Source organism: Candoia aspera, chromosome 4, assembly GCF_035149785.1.
Source record: "Candoia aspera isolate rCanAsp1 chromosome 4, rCanAsp1.hap2, whole genome shotgun sequence".
NCBI lineage: Eukaryota > Metazoa > Chordata > Lepidosauria > Squamata > Boidae > Candoia > Candoia aspera.
In genome coordinates, this window is record NC_086156.1 from 96,233,022 (window position 1) to 96,252,527 (window position 19,506).

A 19,506-nucleotide genomic window follows, 5' to 3' on the forward strand; every position below is an offset into this window, starting at 1 on the left:
TTTTTTCATTGGTGTCAAAACATCCAAGATTTTAAGTACCACCTACTGGCATTTCTGCTGTAGTGTCCTGTGAAACTCTTGAGTCCCCAGCCTGACCTCCTGCTTCTTCCTTTGTGTTCTACTTTCTTTGCCCCAGTCCTTGGCTTCATATTCAGTTCTGGAGTTTTGCCACCCTTCCTCTTTTGTTCTAGTCCTGATGAAACTGGTGGAGTGCCTGCAAAATATTCCTTTCCAGTTTTGCAAGATGCTGCCCATTTCTTTCCTGGAGTTTGTCATGAAGATAGCATAGTTTATTCCAAACCCTTCTTAGTAACACATTTGACTACCAGGACTATTTTTTCTCCCTCTTATTCCATTATAATTCCCAGCTGGAAAGACAGATTAAAAAAAAATATTACCTGTGTTCCCAAGTCCTTCACCTTTCCGCCCAAGGCATTGTAGTTTCCAGATTCTTTCAAGTTCTCTTCTGCCATGCCATTTGTCTTCACATGGATTAAGTTATCAGTGGGTTTGAATAGTCTTTGTAAACCTTTCCATCATATCCTGTATATTAGATGTCTCCTGCAACATCATATTGGGTATGCAGAGAGCCACCTTGCGTCCCCTTAATAGGAAGTGATCCACCTCTTCTTTCTCAAGGTGACTCTCTTTTTGACTCACGGGCACCCAAGTGTCTTCTACAATATTCTATGATTTGCTCATAGAACAAATAGAGGATGTTTGTTGTTGATCATCCTCTAGAGGGAGAGATTAGTACTAGCACTCAGTGCCTCCTGAGTCTTGCTTTTGAGTGTCATATTCTTCCAAGTGTTTGCCCCTGTGAAAGTTTATTTTTCCCTGTTCTTTGATGTTCCATCTGGAAAGCTTCAACCTCTCATTTTTTCTGGTGCATTTCAGTGTAGCAACTCTTTCCTCAAGTCCCTTTGTTTTATCCTTTCATAAGGAAACAAAGTAAAGAGGGATTAAAGTTCTGGTAAGAGAAGGATGAAAGCCAGTCTAGTGTAGTGGTTAAGGCATCAGGCTAGAAACCAGGAGACCAGGAGTTCTAGTCCCACCTTAGGCACAAAGCCAGCTGGGTGACCTTGGGCCAGTCCCTTTCTCTCAGCCCTAGGAACCTTGCCAAGAAAACTGCAGGGACTTGTCCAGGCAGTCTCCAAGAATTAGACATGATTGAACAGATTAAAAAGAGAGAGAGAGAGAGGATAGCGAAATTCACTCCTTTATGCCCCAGAGATTACATCTAAATTAAGTATAAGATATGGTATTTCTAGGCAATTCATTTGTTCTACATGTGACATGTGGTCTGGTTGTCTGATGGATCCTGCACAATTCCAATTGCCATAGCCTTCCTAAATAAATCAGTATGGTGACTTGGTCAGAGTTTGAATCATTCTTCAGGACTCACCTTTCTCTTCTATGACTTTTTTCTATGCATTCACTCACTGAATGGGGATAAATAAACAAATAATCCAAAATTTCAAATTTGGGCAACTTCACATTAAAGAGGTAGGTTTCATTGTTTATTTTTAGTTTAAGAACACTGTTAATGCATATATACAGGCCTACTCATGAAACGGATAGAATAATTTTGTAACTTGTGACCTATATTTGAGCCTGAATGTGCAGGTGTTCCCTAAGGCCTGAAAAATATTTCAAGGGTTCCTCCAGGGTCAAAAGGATGAGAAAGGCTGGTCTAGAGACTACAGATTTGTTCCATTTTAAGGCTGTAACTAATTGCAGATCCCATCACTTAAACAACTTCAATGACCTTTTCCCTAATAAATCTCTTCCCTCCTTCATTGGTTTAGGAGGGTTTTGTTTTGTTTTGCTTTGTTTTGTTTTTGTTTTTAATGGAGGGTTGATTTGTTCTGTTGCCAAAGAAGAATTCAGGAGAATTCAAAAATTCACACACTTTTTTGTTGTTGTTTTTGACTTAGTGGGCCTATTAAAGTTCTTGCCTAATATGTTTCCTCACCCCCACCTCCCCTATAGCAAGCCAATTTAGCTATTATATCACTAGCATCGCAATTCTTTTTTCCAGCATATTTTCAGCCAAAAGAACAATCACTCCCTTGTCTTTTGAAACCATGTGGGAAAGTAATTTAATATGCAAGAAAACATGCAGGGAGGCTGAACAGAAGTTTTGGGTTCAACTCCTGGCATCCCTAATATTCTGTTTTTTCTCCCCCCGCCCCCAACTTTTAAAATAAAAAACGTATAGTTAACAACAAGTATTTCTACCAGACATTTTAAAGAACTGATTCCAGTTAAGGTCAACAATACTGGATGGCTTATAATCTTATCTGGTTTAATTCCTATAATCAGCAGACAATGAACACAGAAGACTCTTCTGTATAATTTTTAAACTAGATACATGTTACAATCATGACCTTGTTTTCTTCTGTGTGCAGTTGAAGAGGAACTACTGACTTTTAATTTTAAAAAATGCTAAATACTTGGGAAGTGGACATAGATCAGTAATAGAAAGTTCCAGTCAAGTTGAGGCCCTGGATAAAGACTGGAAAAACAGAGACCTACTGTCAGCAAGTATAAGGACAGACAGGCAGAAGACTAGCAGAACACATCCACGAACACCAACTAGCAGTCAGATGACACAATGAGAACTCCTTAATCTCACAACACATGGACAGACTCAACCATAGTTTTGACTGGGAAATGGTGAGCATCCTAAACCAAGCCAAATCCAAAAACTCCAGAGAATTCCTGGAAGCCTGGCACTCAAAGCAGCCATCAACAGACACATAGAGGTGAACAACATTTACAAAGCATTCAAAAGAGACAATAGAAAAGCCAAAAGACCAGTACACTCCCTTACCAGCAATCAACACCCAGATATGCAGAAATCAACACTAGGATTAACACCAGATGAACCATCAAACAGCACAGTACACCCTAATCAAGGAACTATTAACTCAGGCAATCAACCAAGCAGCAAACAGCAGCCCAATCAAAGAACTTCCAAGGAGAGAACAATATGCCCGCCCACACAAGCAGGTCAAGCCACGGTATGCAAACTGAGAGCAAGGCCCACTTCCTCTTCGCACTGAAGATGTTGCCTAGTCTGGCAATGAAACATCTGCAAGAAAACAACAAGGCTCAGAGAGCACCAAGGACTCTACAGTATAAGCACAATTAAGAAATGAACCAATGGCTTGACTAAGGAAAAGGTGCTTTGTATATCCAAAGTGTATTTTTTCCCCATTTCTTGTTTCATTTATTGAAGGTACCTGGATTTTACTGAACTGTGAAACCTCCCATTCCTTACTTGCCAAACTCCCTTCCTTCCATGAAGTTTCTGATGGTGAGTTCTTTATGTGTAAATTAGCTTTACTCTGGTTGGATTGGTTAACATTATACCATTTTGTCTCCAGGCTGTACCAAAACATTAGCAAATATGTCATACAATGTGGTTTACAGTGGCACAGGAACAAAACTTTATCACACTGGCCAATTCACACAGCAGGCATCCTGCACACAAATTACTCACTGAATAAACCAGTGCAGCAGTTAAAACATTTGCACCCATTCAGTTGGTGTTTCCTGGTTGAAATTTGTGCCAGAAGCAATAGATAGATTAATAACAAGATTTTAATAAAATAAGATAAAACAATTGCAATACACAGAATGAAGGCTGAGTGGCAAACTGGAGGTGTATTTTGCTCTTGAACATACAAATCTAGCCATTTCCTTACATTGAGGGCTGGCAAATGAACTAATAATGCAGGATTAATTCTATACTGGAGCTGCAAGACAACTCAAGCCTTCTGTGACCTGTACCTGAACCCAATACTTATTTATTTATTTGAATAAATACATTTATTTATTGCATAATAATAATAGTAATAGTAATAACAAAAACAATATTCTGTCAGTAATGATTTCACAAATCAGCTTCCAGAGACCTTCTGATAGAGCTGCGTCATATAATACATTTATATACATTTTTACAACTGTATAGGCCAAAACTTCTTGAGGCAATTTACAAAAAAAAACAGCAAATACAGAAAAACATAATATTTAAAACAATAGATAAACAGTGTAGAAGAATATGATATAAAACATATTCATTAAAAATGTGGAGAGGAAGGAAAGATTAAAAAAAAAGAATATATACTTCCGATGTTCATCCTGGGAAGGCCTTGGTCGGTGGTGATGTCCACAAGGGGGGAAAAAATGACAAGACAGCTGTCATGGCATCACAATAAATCCCACCCCTTTTGTATGTGTATTGATGTCATGTACATGTACAAAGAGGTAGGTCTTTTAGCATACTGTCATAGCTGTGATTTTGACTTTTCGCCACTCTTACCACCACAAGGTAGGCCTTAATCATGGCTCTAGCTTGTGTTTGGTTGGATTCAGTCTTTGTCTTCCTCCAGCAGCACTCTAGATGTCTGTTAAGCCTCTTCAAAACCCTCAACTCCTCCGTAAACCACAGGGGGTGTCGGGTTGAATAAGGCAAGAGAGGCCACACAGGCACAATCCTATCCAAGGCCCTGGCTGCCTCCCTATTTCAGGCAGCAGCCAGGGCCTCCACTGGACTGTGCAGCATGTCCTGGGGTATAACCCCAGCTCCCTCTGAAACCCCATTGGGTCCATCAGTTGCCGGTGCAGACCGATCAATAGGTCCTGCCTCCCTGCAGATTGGGATTGCACATGGGAATCTCAAGGTCACCAGGGTGTGATCTGATCATGACAAAGGGGAAAGATGTAACTCTCCTCTCAGATCACATTGCCACTGCTCCAACAAGAAAACTAAATCTGGTGTGAGGCCACTGTCTTGAGTCGGGTCCTGAATAATCTGAGTCAGGCCCATGGCCACCATGGTGGCCATGAACTCCCAAGCTGCCTCCAAGGCCCGCCCCAAGGATGGCAGATTGAAGTCCCCCACAACCATAAGCCTGGGGAACTCCACTGCCAACCCCAAGATGGTCTCCAGCAGCTCAGGCAGAGAGGTTGCTACGCAGCAGGGAGGCTGATACAGCAGCAACACTCCCAACTGCTCTCGGGCACCCAACTTGAAAAACGGTCTCACAACCAGCTACTTGTGGAGCAGAGCCCCTGAAGGCCACTAGAGACTCTCTGATGTTCCTTTTGCCTCTGTGATCAAAACCACATTCCTACATGTTACTGTTAGACGATGCATATCTTGTTACAGAAAAGCAGCCATGTTGGTCTTCTGTACATCCCTAATCTGTGTTTCATATTTTGTTAGTCCCATTAAGGTATTTGTGTTTTGTTACTCTGAGAGAAAATAGCAAGTGAGGCAGGGGGGATGCTTGAATGCTCTCAGGAATAAAATATAGAAGCATGGAAACAGGTCTCAATTACATACTGTATGTCCTCTGCTGATGAAGTTGCCCCCAGGGGAACTATATATATATATATATATATATATATATATATATATATATATATATATATATATATATATATATATATATTTAATTCTTAACTAACTACCAAGTACCTATGAGGAGATATGATGCCAAATGGGCCACTTAGGTACATTTTTTCAATGGGTTGTTGAACAGAGGGAAGACATGGATTTTATTTATATTCGCAGGTATGCAAAGAGGATATGTACAAGGAGAATACAGGGTTCTATGAAATCTTTTAATAGAGTGCAGATAAAACCAGACTTGCACCCAATGAATTTTCACTCATGAGGTCAGTGAAACCTTGCTTAGTGTTCCACTACCATCCAAGGTACATTAGGCACTGATGTCGTACAAATCTTTCTTCGAAGTGACTAAATTGTAGAACACTTCTGCTTCTGGAAATGCATATGTCTTCTTGTGTATGTGAACAAAATTCACATCTCCTATAAAGATTTTTTTTTCCAGATCTTTGGTTAAGAATGAAGGCTGTCAGGTTCCTTGCTATATTTTAGTACGTAACTACTGTATGTGAACTGCATTTCTTTTTATGATACGTTACATTTTGCAAGCACAAGGATAAGATAGAAGTTTAATAGTGGCAACGATAATGGCATTTAATTAACAAATTGTCAGCTTTTATAGGCCACTCCATCCATACAGGCTTTGGGTGGCATACAATAAGCAAACATAATATGAGGAAGAACAAGAAGAAAATGTTAACAGTACGGTGGATTGCAAAAAAAGCCCAACCCAATTTTTATCTGTAACAATAGAAATAGAGTTTTGAAATAGAAATACAGTTTCCCAATAATGGAAAATAATATTTCTGTTCTATTCTCTGCTGACCACCTTTAGTATTATGTCCAACTCTGGGTACCACACAGTAAGAATTAGAAATGTTGAAATTGTGATGATATCAAAGGAAGAAAAATAAATTATTGTCCCAGTTCTTTCAGCATTCTCCTTTATCAGAGTTCTAGTAGTACAAAGAGCTACAGTGTCATCTGCAAATAAAACTGAAGAATGAATGGAAAAATTGCACACACCAGCAAAAAGTGTGGTATGGGGTCCCCTACCAAGTTTCTGCTCTCTGATTTTAAGGAATACATTTAAAGGTTCAGTGTTGGTAGAGTTTTTTCAAAAAAAGATCTCAATCTCACTCGTTTAGGAATTCCCAAGATTCAGGTTATCACTGATCGATCCCTATGGATAACGTAGTGAACTGCAGGCTTATGGTCAGTGTAAGGAGGAAGGACAGAGATCAATAGGCAACATTTTTCCAATCATACAACTTGTCTTCTTTTCCAAGTTCTGCATCCCAAATTTCAAGGCCTGCACTAAAGCTTCAAACAGGAAATCTGAAGTCTTTGTGGGAACATGCCTTCAATCTTTCTGTGTCTCTCTGGGGAATTTGAAAGAGAATAGGTGTTATCTGCGGCATGATCAGAACAGCAATCTCATCTTTCAGGAGAAACAATAGAGCTATTGGGGGAAAACAAATCTTCTTGATCCAACTTGTTCTTTGATGTAGGATAATTCTTCAACTCTTCTCTGTGTAGCAAGAAGGGGAAATTAGTTATGCTTTAATTGAGGTTAAAGTGAGCTGATTTATGAGTAGGAGAAGGTGGGGAGCATTGCTGTGATTCAGCAAGGAGAGACAGTTGCAAAATGACAGTGATATCTTCAGTTGTTTTGGAAGTGGGGTCAAATGCTCCCTTTCCTGAATACCCCACCTTTTGTTCTTTTATGCTATTCTGGCAGCATGACATGCCCAATTAGTAAACAAACTATTTGTGCTAGCTTTTTCTCTCTCTCACACACACACACAAACACACACACAGAGATAGAGAGATAGAGATAGATAGATAGATAGATAGATAGATAGATAGATAGATAGATAGATAGATAGATAGAGAGAGAGAGAAATATGCATACACACATTCTACAGTGCTGGAATTCTGCAAGCAATAGCTTTCAAATCAATATGATCACTATTCTGAGATGTTGGAACAAAGAATATCACCAAAACCATCTTTCTACTACCAAAAAAAAAAACAAAACAAGGTAAAAGAAAATCCCTGCTCTGCCCATCTGGGTATGTTGAGCTCAGTTGTGCTGAGAAAAAGTGACTGGCCTGAAGTAGAGGTAGTCCTCACTTACTGACCATTCGTTAAGTGACCATTTGAAGTTGTGGCAGCCGGTCCTTCCAGTTTCTGAAGCTGAGCAAGCAACTCCCCAGTGCTTGTCCAACATTCTAGCCACTGTACATATTGATAATTCAGAAGGCTCAATTAAGCTTCCCCTAAATATGCTTCAATGCTGTACCAAACATAAATTGATCTTCAATGTTGTCTTCATCCTGGGACTCTCGTATTAAAAAAGGCATATATGTATATGGATAATGGTTTGACTTTCAGTTTCCAAGAATGTGTTTATGCCAATAACAGAATTGAAAGAAAACACAAGGTTAATGTGCTCGATCTGTGGGGTTTGCTTGCTTGTTATTTTTGCTGGCTGTCACTGTTTGGATCTCCAGAGCATTCTTTTCTAAATGTGTACTTAATGTACTATTCTAGTACATTGAAGGCTATCAAATAATTCTACAACTGAAATTCTGCCTCCCAACCCCTTTGATTCCAGTATAAAAAAATGTTGAGAGAAAATATGTCATGTCTTCAGTGTCTTCTCTTCCTTGTACAGGGGAGGAGTAGAGTTTGCGCAGTAGACTAGCTAGAACTGTCCCCTTCTGCATGAACTGAAGAGAAAAGGCCCATATTCTCTTGAGTAGGCATGCAAAGTGCCAGAAATGGGGAGCAGACAAATAAAGCAAGAAAAAAATAAAACAAAGGCAAAATGGGGTTCTCCCCTTTTCTCTTCTAAAAGTTCAGAGCAGAGAGAGAGAGAGAATCTCCTGACCAGAATGGCTGCTTGGAGTTTGAATTTCCCAGGTTTTGCTGCACTCTGCCCATTATCTAAGATGATCCATTAATGATTTCATATTTGCAACATTGGGACTGCTTTCTGCCCTTGATCTCAAATAGGAAGGTAGAAAGTTATTAGTAAGAGTAAAGGAGATCAAAGAGATAAAGCAGACCTCTACCATCAGCTATAAAGCTTCAGGGATGGATGCCTTCAAATTAGATTTGATCCACCTGATGTATTTTGGAAAAAAAGTATTGCTAACAGGAAGATTATAGAGATCACCATCCACAGTGGAAGGCAAAAACAAACATGAAGCTTTTTTTTTTATTACTACATTAATAACACAAAATTGCCACATTATAAATTAGAGGAAAGGGCACTCTCAGATAAACTCATTCCTTTTCTCTCTTCATTAGGTGTTCCCTGGTGTTAAGGTTGGGCTTGATCAAAATAATATAGCATTTGGGGAAAAAGATGCAGCCCAACAAACCAGCACTAGAGGTTAAGATGGAAAATATTTCCACAGCCACCATGTACTTTCCTTTAGTGCTCAAGTAGGATGGAACAAAGGAGAGCCAAACACTGCAGAAGACCAGCATGCTGAAAGTGATGAACTTGGCTTCATTGAAGGTGTCAGGTAACGTCCTGGCCAAGAACGCAACGATGAAACTAACAACAGCCAACAAACCCATATAGGTCAGGACAGAATAAAACATGATCTCAGATCCCTGGTTACACTGCAGGACAATTTCTTCAAGCACTGAGTGCATGTCAAAGTCTGGGAAGGGGGGAGAGTTTGCCAGCCATGACATACAAATGGCTGTTTGAATAAGAGAGCAGGAAATGACGATGGCGTTGGAGAGTCTCTTTCCCATGAAGAGTCTCATCCTGGATCCTGGCTTGGTGGCCAGGAAAGCCAGAACCACTGTGACAGTTTTTGCCAACACAGAAGACACAGCCATGGAGAAGGAGACGCCAAAAGCAGGTTGTTGGAGGAGACATATCCCCTTCTTGGGACGGCCAAGGAAGAGGAGTGCAGACAGGAAGCAGAGCAGGAGGGAGGTGAGGAGAATGTAGGTGAGGTCTCGGTTATTGGCGACCACAATGGGAGTGCTGTGGTTCTTCACAAAGATCCCAAGGACGAAGACTGAGAGCACAGAAAAGAGAAGAGCAAAGAAGGCTAAACTGATCCCCAGAGGTTCTTCGTAAGACAAAAAGGTCACAGTCTTTGGACTGCAGGAATCCTGATGTACGTTGGGAAAGCTTCCATCTTTACAAGTATAGCATTCGTTACTATCTGAAAAAATGATGAGACAAAAAATGTGGTCTTCATCTCAGGAACCTTCCCAGAGTACAGTGTGCATTTCAGCAATAAGGTTCTTTAATAAGTAGTGTATATTCCTTACGCACTTACACATATAACAAATAATCTATTAAACGGTAAGTATACAATATGTGTCTGAGTCTCTGTGTGGATAACACAGTTACTGAGTTTATATTCATGGCAATAATAAAATCGTAATCATAATGTAGCATATGTTCCCTGCTGATGTTGTGGATGATACTGGTGTGATGTACTGGGAAAGGCTTCAGTTTTGATATTCATAATGCAGTGTTAGTGAAATCATGCTCCCAGCATAATTGCGGCCAGTGTCCTGAATTCATGTCTCCCAATTCTTGTATCACTACCATAAATTCTAAACTAAATGTGCTAAAACAATAAAATAACAAAAGCATTAGAGATGTCCTCTATGTCTGAAGAGAAAAGGCTTCAGTATTCATATTTCGACTCCCTTCAGCAAGTTTAGAATTATGAAAGGAAGACTCACGGGTTACGAACAGTACTCCCACATTCCTCTAGAGTGCCACCATTTGCTGCTAAGTCCAAGCAGCAGGTTTCTTACCCTCCTTCTCTGAAATCTTCCCATCTGGGCACAAGATGCAGTCATAGCAGCAAAAGGGCTCCCCTTCCTTCCCTTTCTTGCTGGAACCAGGACGGCAACTCTCACTGCATATTGAAAGAGGCTGAGACTAATCCATCAATGAGAAAAAATACTGGCAATTTTGAGTGTATGACATTGTATAGTTTGAGATACCCGTTTTATATTTTACATTTCCCTTTATATTTATATTTAAGAAGTACAGTTTGTATTGCATTTTAATCTGTATTTATTTTTAGTTTTATTGTAAAGCGCCCAGAGTTGGTCTTTGAGTGAGATGGGTGGTGATAAAATCTGAAATATACTGGATATCAATAAAATAAATAAAGAGCATTGGTCAATTCATTGATCAACTCTGGATGAGAGTAGATGTTAAAATCCTAACAATTTTTTAAATTGAACTATTGGCAGACATTGCCATCGGTATACTTGTGTCATGTCATGACTAATGATCTATTATTCCTGGATGGAATTAATATGTCATCATGGTTAATGCTCCAGAAATGACATTTTTACTCTGAAAGATCATAAACAGAATAGAAATTAAAAGTTTTACAGTACAGTTGTACAGTTATACATTCATAACAACTAGAGATAATGAAGACCACTGTGGAGTCTTATCTTACCAGAATTGTTCGTTCTGTTATTACTACTACTATTATTATTTGCATGTGATAAAGGACTTCATGGCTGGTGAAAAAAGAGAAGCTTTCCAAAACGCCTTGATTTTCAATCTTACCTGGTTAAACCAGCTGTGCCAAGTTATGGCATCTTTATTAATGATGAAAGTTTGGTCAGTGGGAACTCCGGAATCCACCTTCCCAACTTTCACTCTAACAAAGGATTGGTTTGAAAAAACAATCCAGTTCATTACATCCAGACCAGCTAGTAATTCTCCATTGGAATCTAGAGAAATCTCATCCCCAGCAGTATTATTAAATGAAAGACCTTTCAGGAAGTGATGCAACTAGGATGAAAAGGAAAACACAGAAGTTTAGAAAGATACAATTGTACCTTTGGGGGAAAATGTCTAGAAGATGGAGGAGGAGCAATATGGAACTCAAAGCTTGATTGAAACAACATTTTGCATGATTACCGCTGGTGTGAAAGTAGGATGGAAATGGATTCAAAGATGGTTTACAATTTCCTTTATACCACAGTATGTTCTGCAGTTCCTGATTACCTGAGGATGTTCTCCCCATTTACCTGCCAGGCAACTTGATTGTGAACATTCAAGCTTCCTTCATCTATTCTTGTTCTATGTCTAAATCGAGTCGACATCATGGTATGTAAAGCATAGGCCACAGCATAGACAGCATTATAGATGCTGTAACTGTGTCCAGTCATGCCCATTTCAAAAACAATTTTAGGAAGGTTTTCCATATTCTCTCTCCCAGTGCACAGATCTCCAACCACCTTGCCAACCACTGAGGTTAGAAATACACAATTGAAGGCCTGTTGCCAGAAGTCTATGATAAAGCCATCGCCTTTTGGGTTAAGAGGATTTCTGCTTTCAAGAAAAGGTTTAAATCCTGGTGGGCTGTTGGTGTGTATTGTGAAGGACAGAGCACCATCGATTATTTTTATATCCCAATCCTTTTGAAAGACATTTGATGCAAGTTCTGCTTGAGATGTCAATATCCATACTTTCCCTTTTGCTGCATCTGTATCAAATTCTTTTTTTGACAGATACGGTAACCATCTCAGAAAAACCAAGGCATTGGACTCTCCGTAGAAAATCATAACATTGCTTTTGCTTTCCATGATTTTATCATGTAATTTTGCACCTTGTTCAAATGAAGAAGACAATTCATTAACTGACTCTATGAAGGCAATTCTCTCTGTCAATGTAAAGCAAATGCCATGCTTAGAAAATAATGGAATGATCATATCTAGAAATCTTTCTCCATTGTCATTATCCATCACGCCAACTCCAATCCATGTCCAGTTGAAGTGGAGAAGCAACGATAGAATCCCTTCATACTGAAGCCTCTCCATAGGGCTCATTTGGAAGAAGGAAAGTCCTGGGGTTTTATAGTTCATGACAGGAGCAGAGCCATAGATGAGCTGAAGTAGGTTTAAGGGGAGGGGGGAGAGGGAAGGGGTGGAGGAACATTTGCTTATAATTAATTGTTTCCAGCTTTCCCTGAACTTCATTTGTTAAACCAAAGAACAGAACCGACATCATTCCATTGCATTATCTGCTGCTAATGAAATAGGACTGATCCAGGATAATAGTTTCTGGACTATGACCTTTTAAGTAGTTTTGGACTGAGTAAGGAACCTGCCTAAATTTATCAATTTTTTTATTATTATTTTTTTACAATGACCGCCTTAAAATGAGGAGAGAGCCTGTTTGGTCTAGTGGTTAAGACAAAGGGCTAGAAACAGAAGGCTCTGAGTTCTACTCCCACCATAGGCACGAAAGCCAGCTGGGTGCCAGTCCCTCTCTCTCAGCCCAACTCACCTCACAGAGTTGTTGTGGGGAAAATAGGAGGAGGAAGGAGTATGACATATGTTCTCCACCTTGACTTGTAATTATTATTATAACATAATAAAGGCAGGATAAAATAAATAAATAAATAAATAAATAGATTTTTTTTTTTTAAATTGTGTATTTATTTTTTTAACTTAAAACCTGCTCTTCTGTTTGCAAACACTGCATGTCTCTTTAAACAATTCAGATATAAAATTCATGGCACTTAATAGAATTGTTCACCCTGGATTGCTTTTATTCAGAGTGTTGCATACCTTTCCCTCAAGCTCATCTCTTGCTGCCCTATGATCACCATTAATGTAGCGTAACATGCAACTACCGTATCTCCAACCTAGGGATTCTAATTTTCATATGCACCAATAACCTAGACAATACTAAATTCTCATTTCAATTGCATCCATTCTCTTGTTGCATTTCTACACTATGGTTTTAAAATTCAAAAAATACAATTTTCAAACCATTAACAGTTTCGTATTTTAATGTTTTAAAAGAATAATTCATTTAAGACCGTTACTAAAATCCCAGGGATGTAAGCTGGAAGGGGAAACGGAGAACAGGAGACAGGAAAGGAGAAACACATCAATCTTGTTGCCAAGAGAGGTAGATGGAACTCAAATTCAAGGAGATTTTCGTATTACTCCAGTATAGTGGTGGGGGTATGAATAATTGATGAAAAGTATTCTTATATGGAAAATTATGAGATCCATGTGCAATTTCATTATTTTAAGCAGTTTCTCGGGAAAATGGTGATGGTGTAGTTGGACAAAAAACATGATGAAAATGTGTTGTCATACTCTTCATTGTGTTTCTAATGGAAGTAGATGTTTAAATGAGTTTAAAAGAAATGCCCTTGACTCATATGAATGGATGGGATCATCTGTATACTTTAAAGTTAGATGAGCTCCCAATTTAGGAATATATGCATAATACTCAACTTAATTTACAAATTTACAAATATGCAAATATAAATAATTTCAAAGAAACAGCCATTTGGTTTGCTGCACCTCTGTGTTCCTTTTTCATTAGTGCATTTGGTTTGCCTCCTTCTCTTTCTCTAGAGGAACAGGCAGTACGTATTCTCTTCTTCTCTCTCCCTTTGGCTTTCATATCATCTAACAGATCATGTCTAGAGAAGAAACCTGGGTGGGGTCGCACTGCCCCAGACAGATCCAGTGTGTAACCTGGGGGTCCGCCTGGACTCACGAGTCCTGCTCAAAGAGCAGGTGGCAGTCACCAGGAGGGCCTTTGCACAACTCCATGAGGTGCACCAGTTACGCCCTTTCCTGGAATGGGAGGCCCTTCGAACAGTCACTTGTGCCCTGGTTATCTCCCACATAGACTACTGTAATGCGCTCTATATGGGGCTACCCTTGTAGATTATCCGGAAGCTACAGCTGGTCCAGAACACAGCCGTGCAGGTAATTCTAGGTGCCCCAAGGGCGGCACGCGTAACACCTTTACTGCACAAGCTGCACTGGGTTCCAATTTGCTTCCGGGTCCAATTCAAAGTGTTGGCTATGACCTTTAAAGCCCTACATGGCATGGGGCCAGGCTACCTGAGGGACCACCTCATCCCCATTACATCAACCCGTCCCACCCAGGCAAGCAGAGAGGGCATGCTACGGATGCCATCTGCTAGATAGTTCCATCTGGTGGGGTCGCGGAAGCGTCCCTTTTCTTCAGCAGCTCCTGCCCTTTGGAACATTCTCCCCCTGAAGTTGAGACAGTCCCCATCAGTCCTGGACTTCTGCAAAAACTTAAAAAACTGGTTTTGTCATTATGCCTGGGGCAGGAAGGAGAACAGCTACTCCTGGGGATTGCCAGCTCCCTACAATTGCCCTGTTTTGCTTACGGATTGAGAGAGAACTTTCCCATCTGGATTCTATTAGATTTTAGTATATTTCTATGTTACGTTTTATTGTTGATTTATATTATAATATTGTACAGTATTTATATTACTTTGTGGTTAATTGTTTTTTACTGTAAACCTCCCAGAGTCCCTCTTTGAGGGGGAGATGGGCGGTGATAAATTTGACAGATAGATAGATAGATAGATAGATAGATAGATAGATAGATAGATAAACAAACAAACCTTATTCAATTATCTTGTCTTAGCCTTTGAGTTGGTACACCAGATGCTGCACAAGATTAAAACTATTGCTCCTCTGGAAATCATTACAACTCAGCAGATCATAATCTACTGAATAAAGTTATTCATTGGTACTGTTATTTGCACTTGGTTTCTTTTTGTCTAAAAATACTATAAATTGCCTTAAACTTTTTTTAAAAGTAATACTTAATCACATCTAATCTGGAAATACTGTTAATAAAAATTCTGTTTGCTTTCTCTGATTTACAGATTTTAAACAATCTTGAACATCCAGAAGAGTAAGAAATTGTGCTCCAATAGTTAGACATAATCTGACGCTGATGTACTCTACCTGTGGAACCTTGTAGTTATCCAAGATATTTGCAATTTCAATGGAAGTTTTGGAGTCCAGTCCCCCAATCACTGCTGTCAGATCATTCTTGATGTCACTGATATAGTTAGGAACAAAGAGCTTCAGGTTGTAAAGCAGTAACATTGTGGCATGGTAGGTCTTCTGGGCACTGAAGTGACTGTCATAGATGTGGAAGCCCAAGGTGACATTGGGTAAGAGATGAGGGTTTTCACTGATCTCCTTCACTGCAAATACCAAGGCCAGGATGTGCTGGTAATTCTTAGGCAGTAAACTATGTGAGAAGATAAACTCTATAAATTTAAAGAGCCTTCCATACAAGATAGTTTTTTTGGAAAACAGAGAAAAAAGAAAGATTGAGGTTAATACTGAGGGAATTGTAAAAGGTCCTGTATGATTCCAGTTCTGAATATAATTAAATCAATATGGTTTAAATTTTTTCTCATCAATTCGTAGCCCAATTTCCTTCCTTGGATTCATTTTTCATATGATTCTGTCTGGATGCATCCCTGCGATTTAGAAAAGTGGGACCTTAAAATGCTTGGTGGATGGTATACAGCACCATCAATAAGATCTAAGATAGACAAATCATACAGTAATAAATGCTGGAAATGCCACAGAACTAATGGAAAGGTTTGCCACATGTGCTGGAAGGGAAAAATAACCCAAAGTACTATAAAGATATACATAGGATATGCAGAAAATTGTGGAGTTCCAATTTGAAATGAAACCATACCTTTTCTTGTTTTCTTATTTTCAGAAAACAAGAAACAAGAAACACAATTTATTGTAAAAGATATATGCTCAAAGCAGTGAGCATAACTTTTGACCAATACTGAAAAATAGATCTAATTCCAACAATATCCGGTTGGGAACTTAAACTTGGAGAATATGCAGCAATGCCAATGTTAAATGCATATATTCTTAACAGATATTTAACTAAATTCAAGCATGAATGGTTCTCACAGAGACAATACATCACGTAAGATGGCCAATATAATCATGTATACTCTGGCTTCCACGGGGGCTCAAATGTTTATAAACACTGTAAATTAGCAAATGTACAAAAAGGGAGAAGTGAGACACCCACTAGTTTTTCTCTTTTCAATTTTTCTTTATCCCTTATTTTTTGGTATTTAAATTGTTGTCAAACATTAAGTAACAATACAATGGACACCTTAATACTAAATAATCAGCTTAAGAATGAAACCTTCATTGTACAACAAATCCTTTGATGCAATCTATAGTGGTTGCTGTTTTTTAATATTACATTCAATTCTGGATAAAAAGGTCAAATAATGTTACACTCATTAACATTGATATCCTAAATTGTAATTTTTTTTAATCCATTCAATAGTGCCCAATTCTCAATATTAACCATGTCAGCAGAAATATCTGCCTCTGTGGAATTTTTTTTAATTGGTTCAATCATGTCTGATTCTCAGAGACTGCCGATAACAATTTCCTGCAGTTTTCTTGGCAGGTTTTTCAGAAGTGGTTTCCCATTGCCTCCTTCTAGGGCTGAGAGGAAGTCACTGATCCAAGTTCACCCAACTGGCTTTGTGTCTAATGCAGGACTAGAACTTACAGTCCCCTGGTTTCTAGCCTGATGCCTTAACCACTGCACCAAACTGGATCTCTTAAATTATAATTAATATTGATTGAATACCTCTTTTTTCTTTTTATCCTCTATGCTGTGACCTGTCTAAACATTAGAGTATTAGGAATCCTCAATCAATACAATGCAAACATTAGTGAGATGAAACAATATAATGCATTAAGAATTACGACAATATAATTAATTTTTTAAAAAAGAAATGAAAACATAATGTAAAGAAACGTGGGACCGTAACGTTTTAATTAATTCATTCATTAAATGAAACAGGTCCTTTACATACATGACATAAATCAATTGAGTCAAGAAATAAAAGGTGCAGGAATTAAGTCAGAAAGTGAGATATCAAATGAAGCTGAGATAAATTGGTATAAAACAGAAAGTAGTGAAAGAAAACATGAAAAATTAGAAGACTCTGAAAATGTAATTGGAGAAATAGGGACATTACTTAGAATTAAGCCTTACTGAGTCCCACAATGCACTCAGAGTTTACACAGTCTAAGATGTGGCACATTCACTCCCCACAGTCTCTGGAAGAAGGAGCTCCTTTTCTTCAGTATCTGTGATTCTAGGAGTATTTTCTACATTAAGCTAATCTATCCTTCTTTAGGCTGCAGCTTTAGGACTGCTCAATCTTTTAAGAAAATAGAGGAACATAAAAGGTCTTACATCAGGTCTCCATGCAATGATGGTGAGGGCTCTTCCCTGAAATTTATAGCATTGTCCAGGAAATATGCTAGAGTTGCTATGCCACCAATTACAATGTCTCCCGATTTGTGATATGAATCCTGTGGCTTACGAGGCGTATGAATTTTACAATTCATATTATAAGCCTTGCATGCTTTAGGACAGAACAGGGCTACAAGCAAAGGTACTACAAGCACCATCTTCACTGCACCTCAAATCTTTCTCCTACACTGGGATTCTTATTTAATTGGCAGAAATTTAATTCACAGAAATGTAATTAGACCTCTTGCGATCAACAGAAAAATCTGCTCATAGAAGTGGGACTTAGAAAAGAAGAACCTGTCATCAATCAATCAGAAAGATCAACTGTGTTTTCATTCTTCCTTCACTTCAAATAGATATTTGTTTATTTCAAATGAATCACTTTCTTTTCTACTTGGAAACTGAAAATCCAAAGGAGATTGATCCAAGAGAAGCATTGATTACCAGTCTTGGGATAATTGAAGAGTACAATGCTTTCGACTTCAGTCCCCACAGTACTTGAGAAAACATGTTTTCTTCACCTTTGAATGAACTTTTCTCTCTAACTTAGAAAGAAGATCTATACATTTGATAGTACTGATAACATTGGGAGAGGTCCTAGTTTCAGAGTTGCCCTGTAGTGTCGCACAAAGCACCCAGATGAAAGGATAATCATCTTATATCTTAGGACCCTTGGCTCAACTCTCCTCTTTCACCTTTCCACCATAAATATGCACAACTCACTTGTCCTCAGAGATATACAATATATCTAACCTTTGATTGTCCTGGAGTGTGGTGGGTCTTCTCTGTTTTCAGTCTTGCGCCTCACTTCTACAATGACCACAAACTTTGAACGGGAGCTCAGATTATATCTATCACACCCATAAGGTTTTGATTTTTGTGTTTCAAGGTGTTGGCAGTAAATCACATTTATATAGAAATAAGAATGGGGTTGGGGCTCAGGATGACACTTGGCATTATATTTCAGTTTAAACTGACACCGCAGAACAAATCAGAAGGCAGGTAACAAGTGGTTGACTTGCATTTTGAGGAAGTGAAGTATGAAAAAGAACCATCTTCTTTATTGGTTGGCTGCCAATAAATCAACTTTTTTTCAGAACTCCATTGTTCCGGCTCATACTTTAGTGGATTGTTAGTTTCTTTCTGAAAAAGAAAGAATATGGATGCAGATTTTCAAGCCTGAGGAAAGGCAGGTACTATAGATAAAAGCACAAAACTGGACAGCCGGGAAGGATATACAGCTAGTCCTTGTAATTAGGAGCAGCAACTGAGGACAATGAGGCCCGTGACAGCACTCTTAGGTGTTGTTTGCATGCATCTGCTTGATTGCGCTCCCTTGAATTTGCCCGTTAGGAATTGTATGTTAGTTTCATCCAAAAAGTTGGACTTTAGTTTTGTGTCTTCGCTGTTCTGCTTTTCTGACAAGAATGTAGAGATAGGCACTATGCTGTTCTATGACCGTAATAAACATTTGATTTGATTAGAGAACCTTTAGGTGGATTGAGCCTGATTAACTGGTGATGTTCATCAGTCCTCCAAGTCTAAGCTGGGCATTATAGTTTTTATTATACTGAATCTGGCATCTGAGGATCTGGGGCTCTGGCTTTCAGACTCCAGATATATAGGTCAGGCATGTAGACTGAGGTCGGATGTCAGAGAGGTGGAATTTCTGCAGAAATCATCACACAGCATTCTTGCCACTGCTTCCTTGCAAGTTCCCACTGGCTACAGAGACATAATCCAAATGTGCACTGGGAGCATTCTGTCCCCAAAACGTCAATAGCACAAGCTTGCAGGCTTTCCACACTTGCCCTGTGGGCATGCCCGGTGAGTGTGCTGACTCCTTGCCTTGCCAGAAAATACTGACTTGGCAGGTGTGTTTGAGGAAGAAGCAGAGGAACTTCCTCCCTATCAGGCATGTGACTGTGCTATCAACCATAAG

At 39.0% G+C, this 19,506-nt stretch overlaps 1 protein-coding gene across 1 annotated transcript; it reads right to left on the reverse strand.

The window, feature by feature from the left end:
• Positions 1-8,716: 8,716 nt before the first annotated feature.
• On the reverse strand, positions 8,717-17,659 carry LOC134496748 (vomeronasal type-2 receptor 26-like). The gene is made up of 6 exons (XM_063302457.1): positions 17,505-17,659; positions 15,203-15,494; positions 11,471-12,331; positions 11,004-11,231; positions 10,229-10,355; positions 8,717-9,621 (listed from the first exon to the last, which is right to left on the reverse strand). The coding sequence occupies exons 1-6, from the start codon at positions 17,657-17,659 to the stop codon at positions 8,717-8,719; spliced, it is 2,568 nt and encodes an 855-aa protein (XP_063158527.1).
• Positions 17,660-19,506: the final 1,847 nt, after the last annotated feature.

Coding starts and splice junctions, on each gene's coding strand:
- LOC134496748 (XM_063302457.1), bottom strand. CDS start 17,659: ATGAATTGTAAAATTCATACGCCTCGTAAGCCACAGGATTCATATCAC. Junction 11,232..11,470: donor ACAATCAAGTTGCCTGGCAG/GTAAATGGGGAG, acceptor TTTTCATCCTAG/TTGCATCACTTCCTGAAAGG. Junction 10,356..11,003: donor GGCACAGCTGGTTTAACCAG/GTAAGATTGAAA, acceptor TTGATGGATTAG/TCTCAGCCTCTTTCAATATG.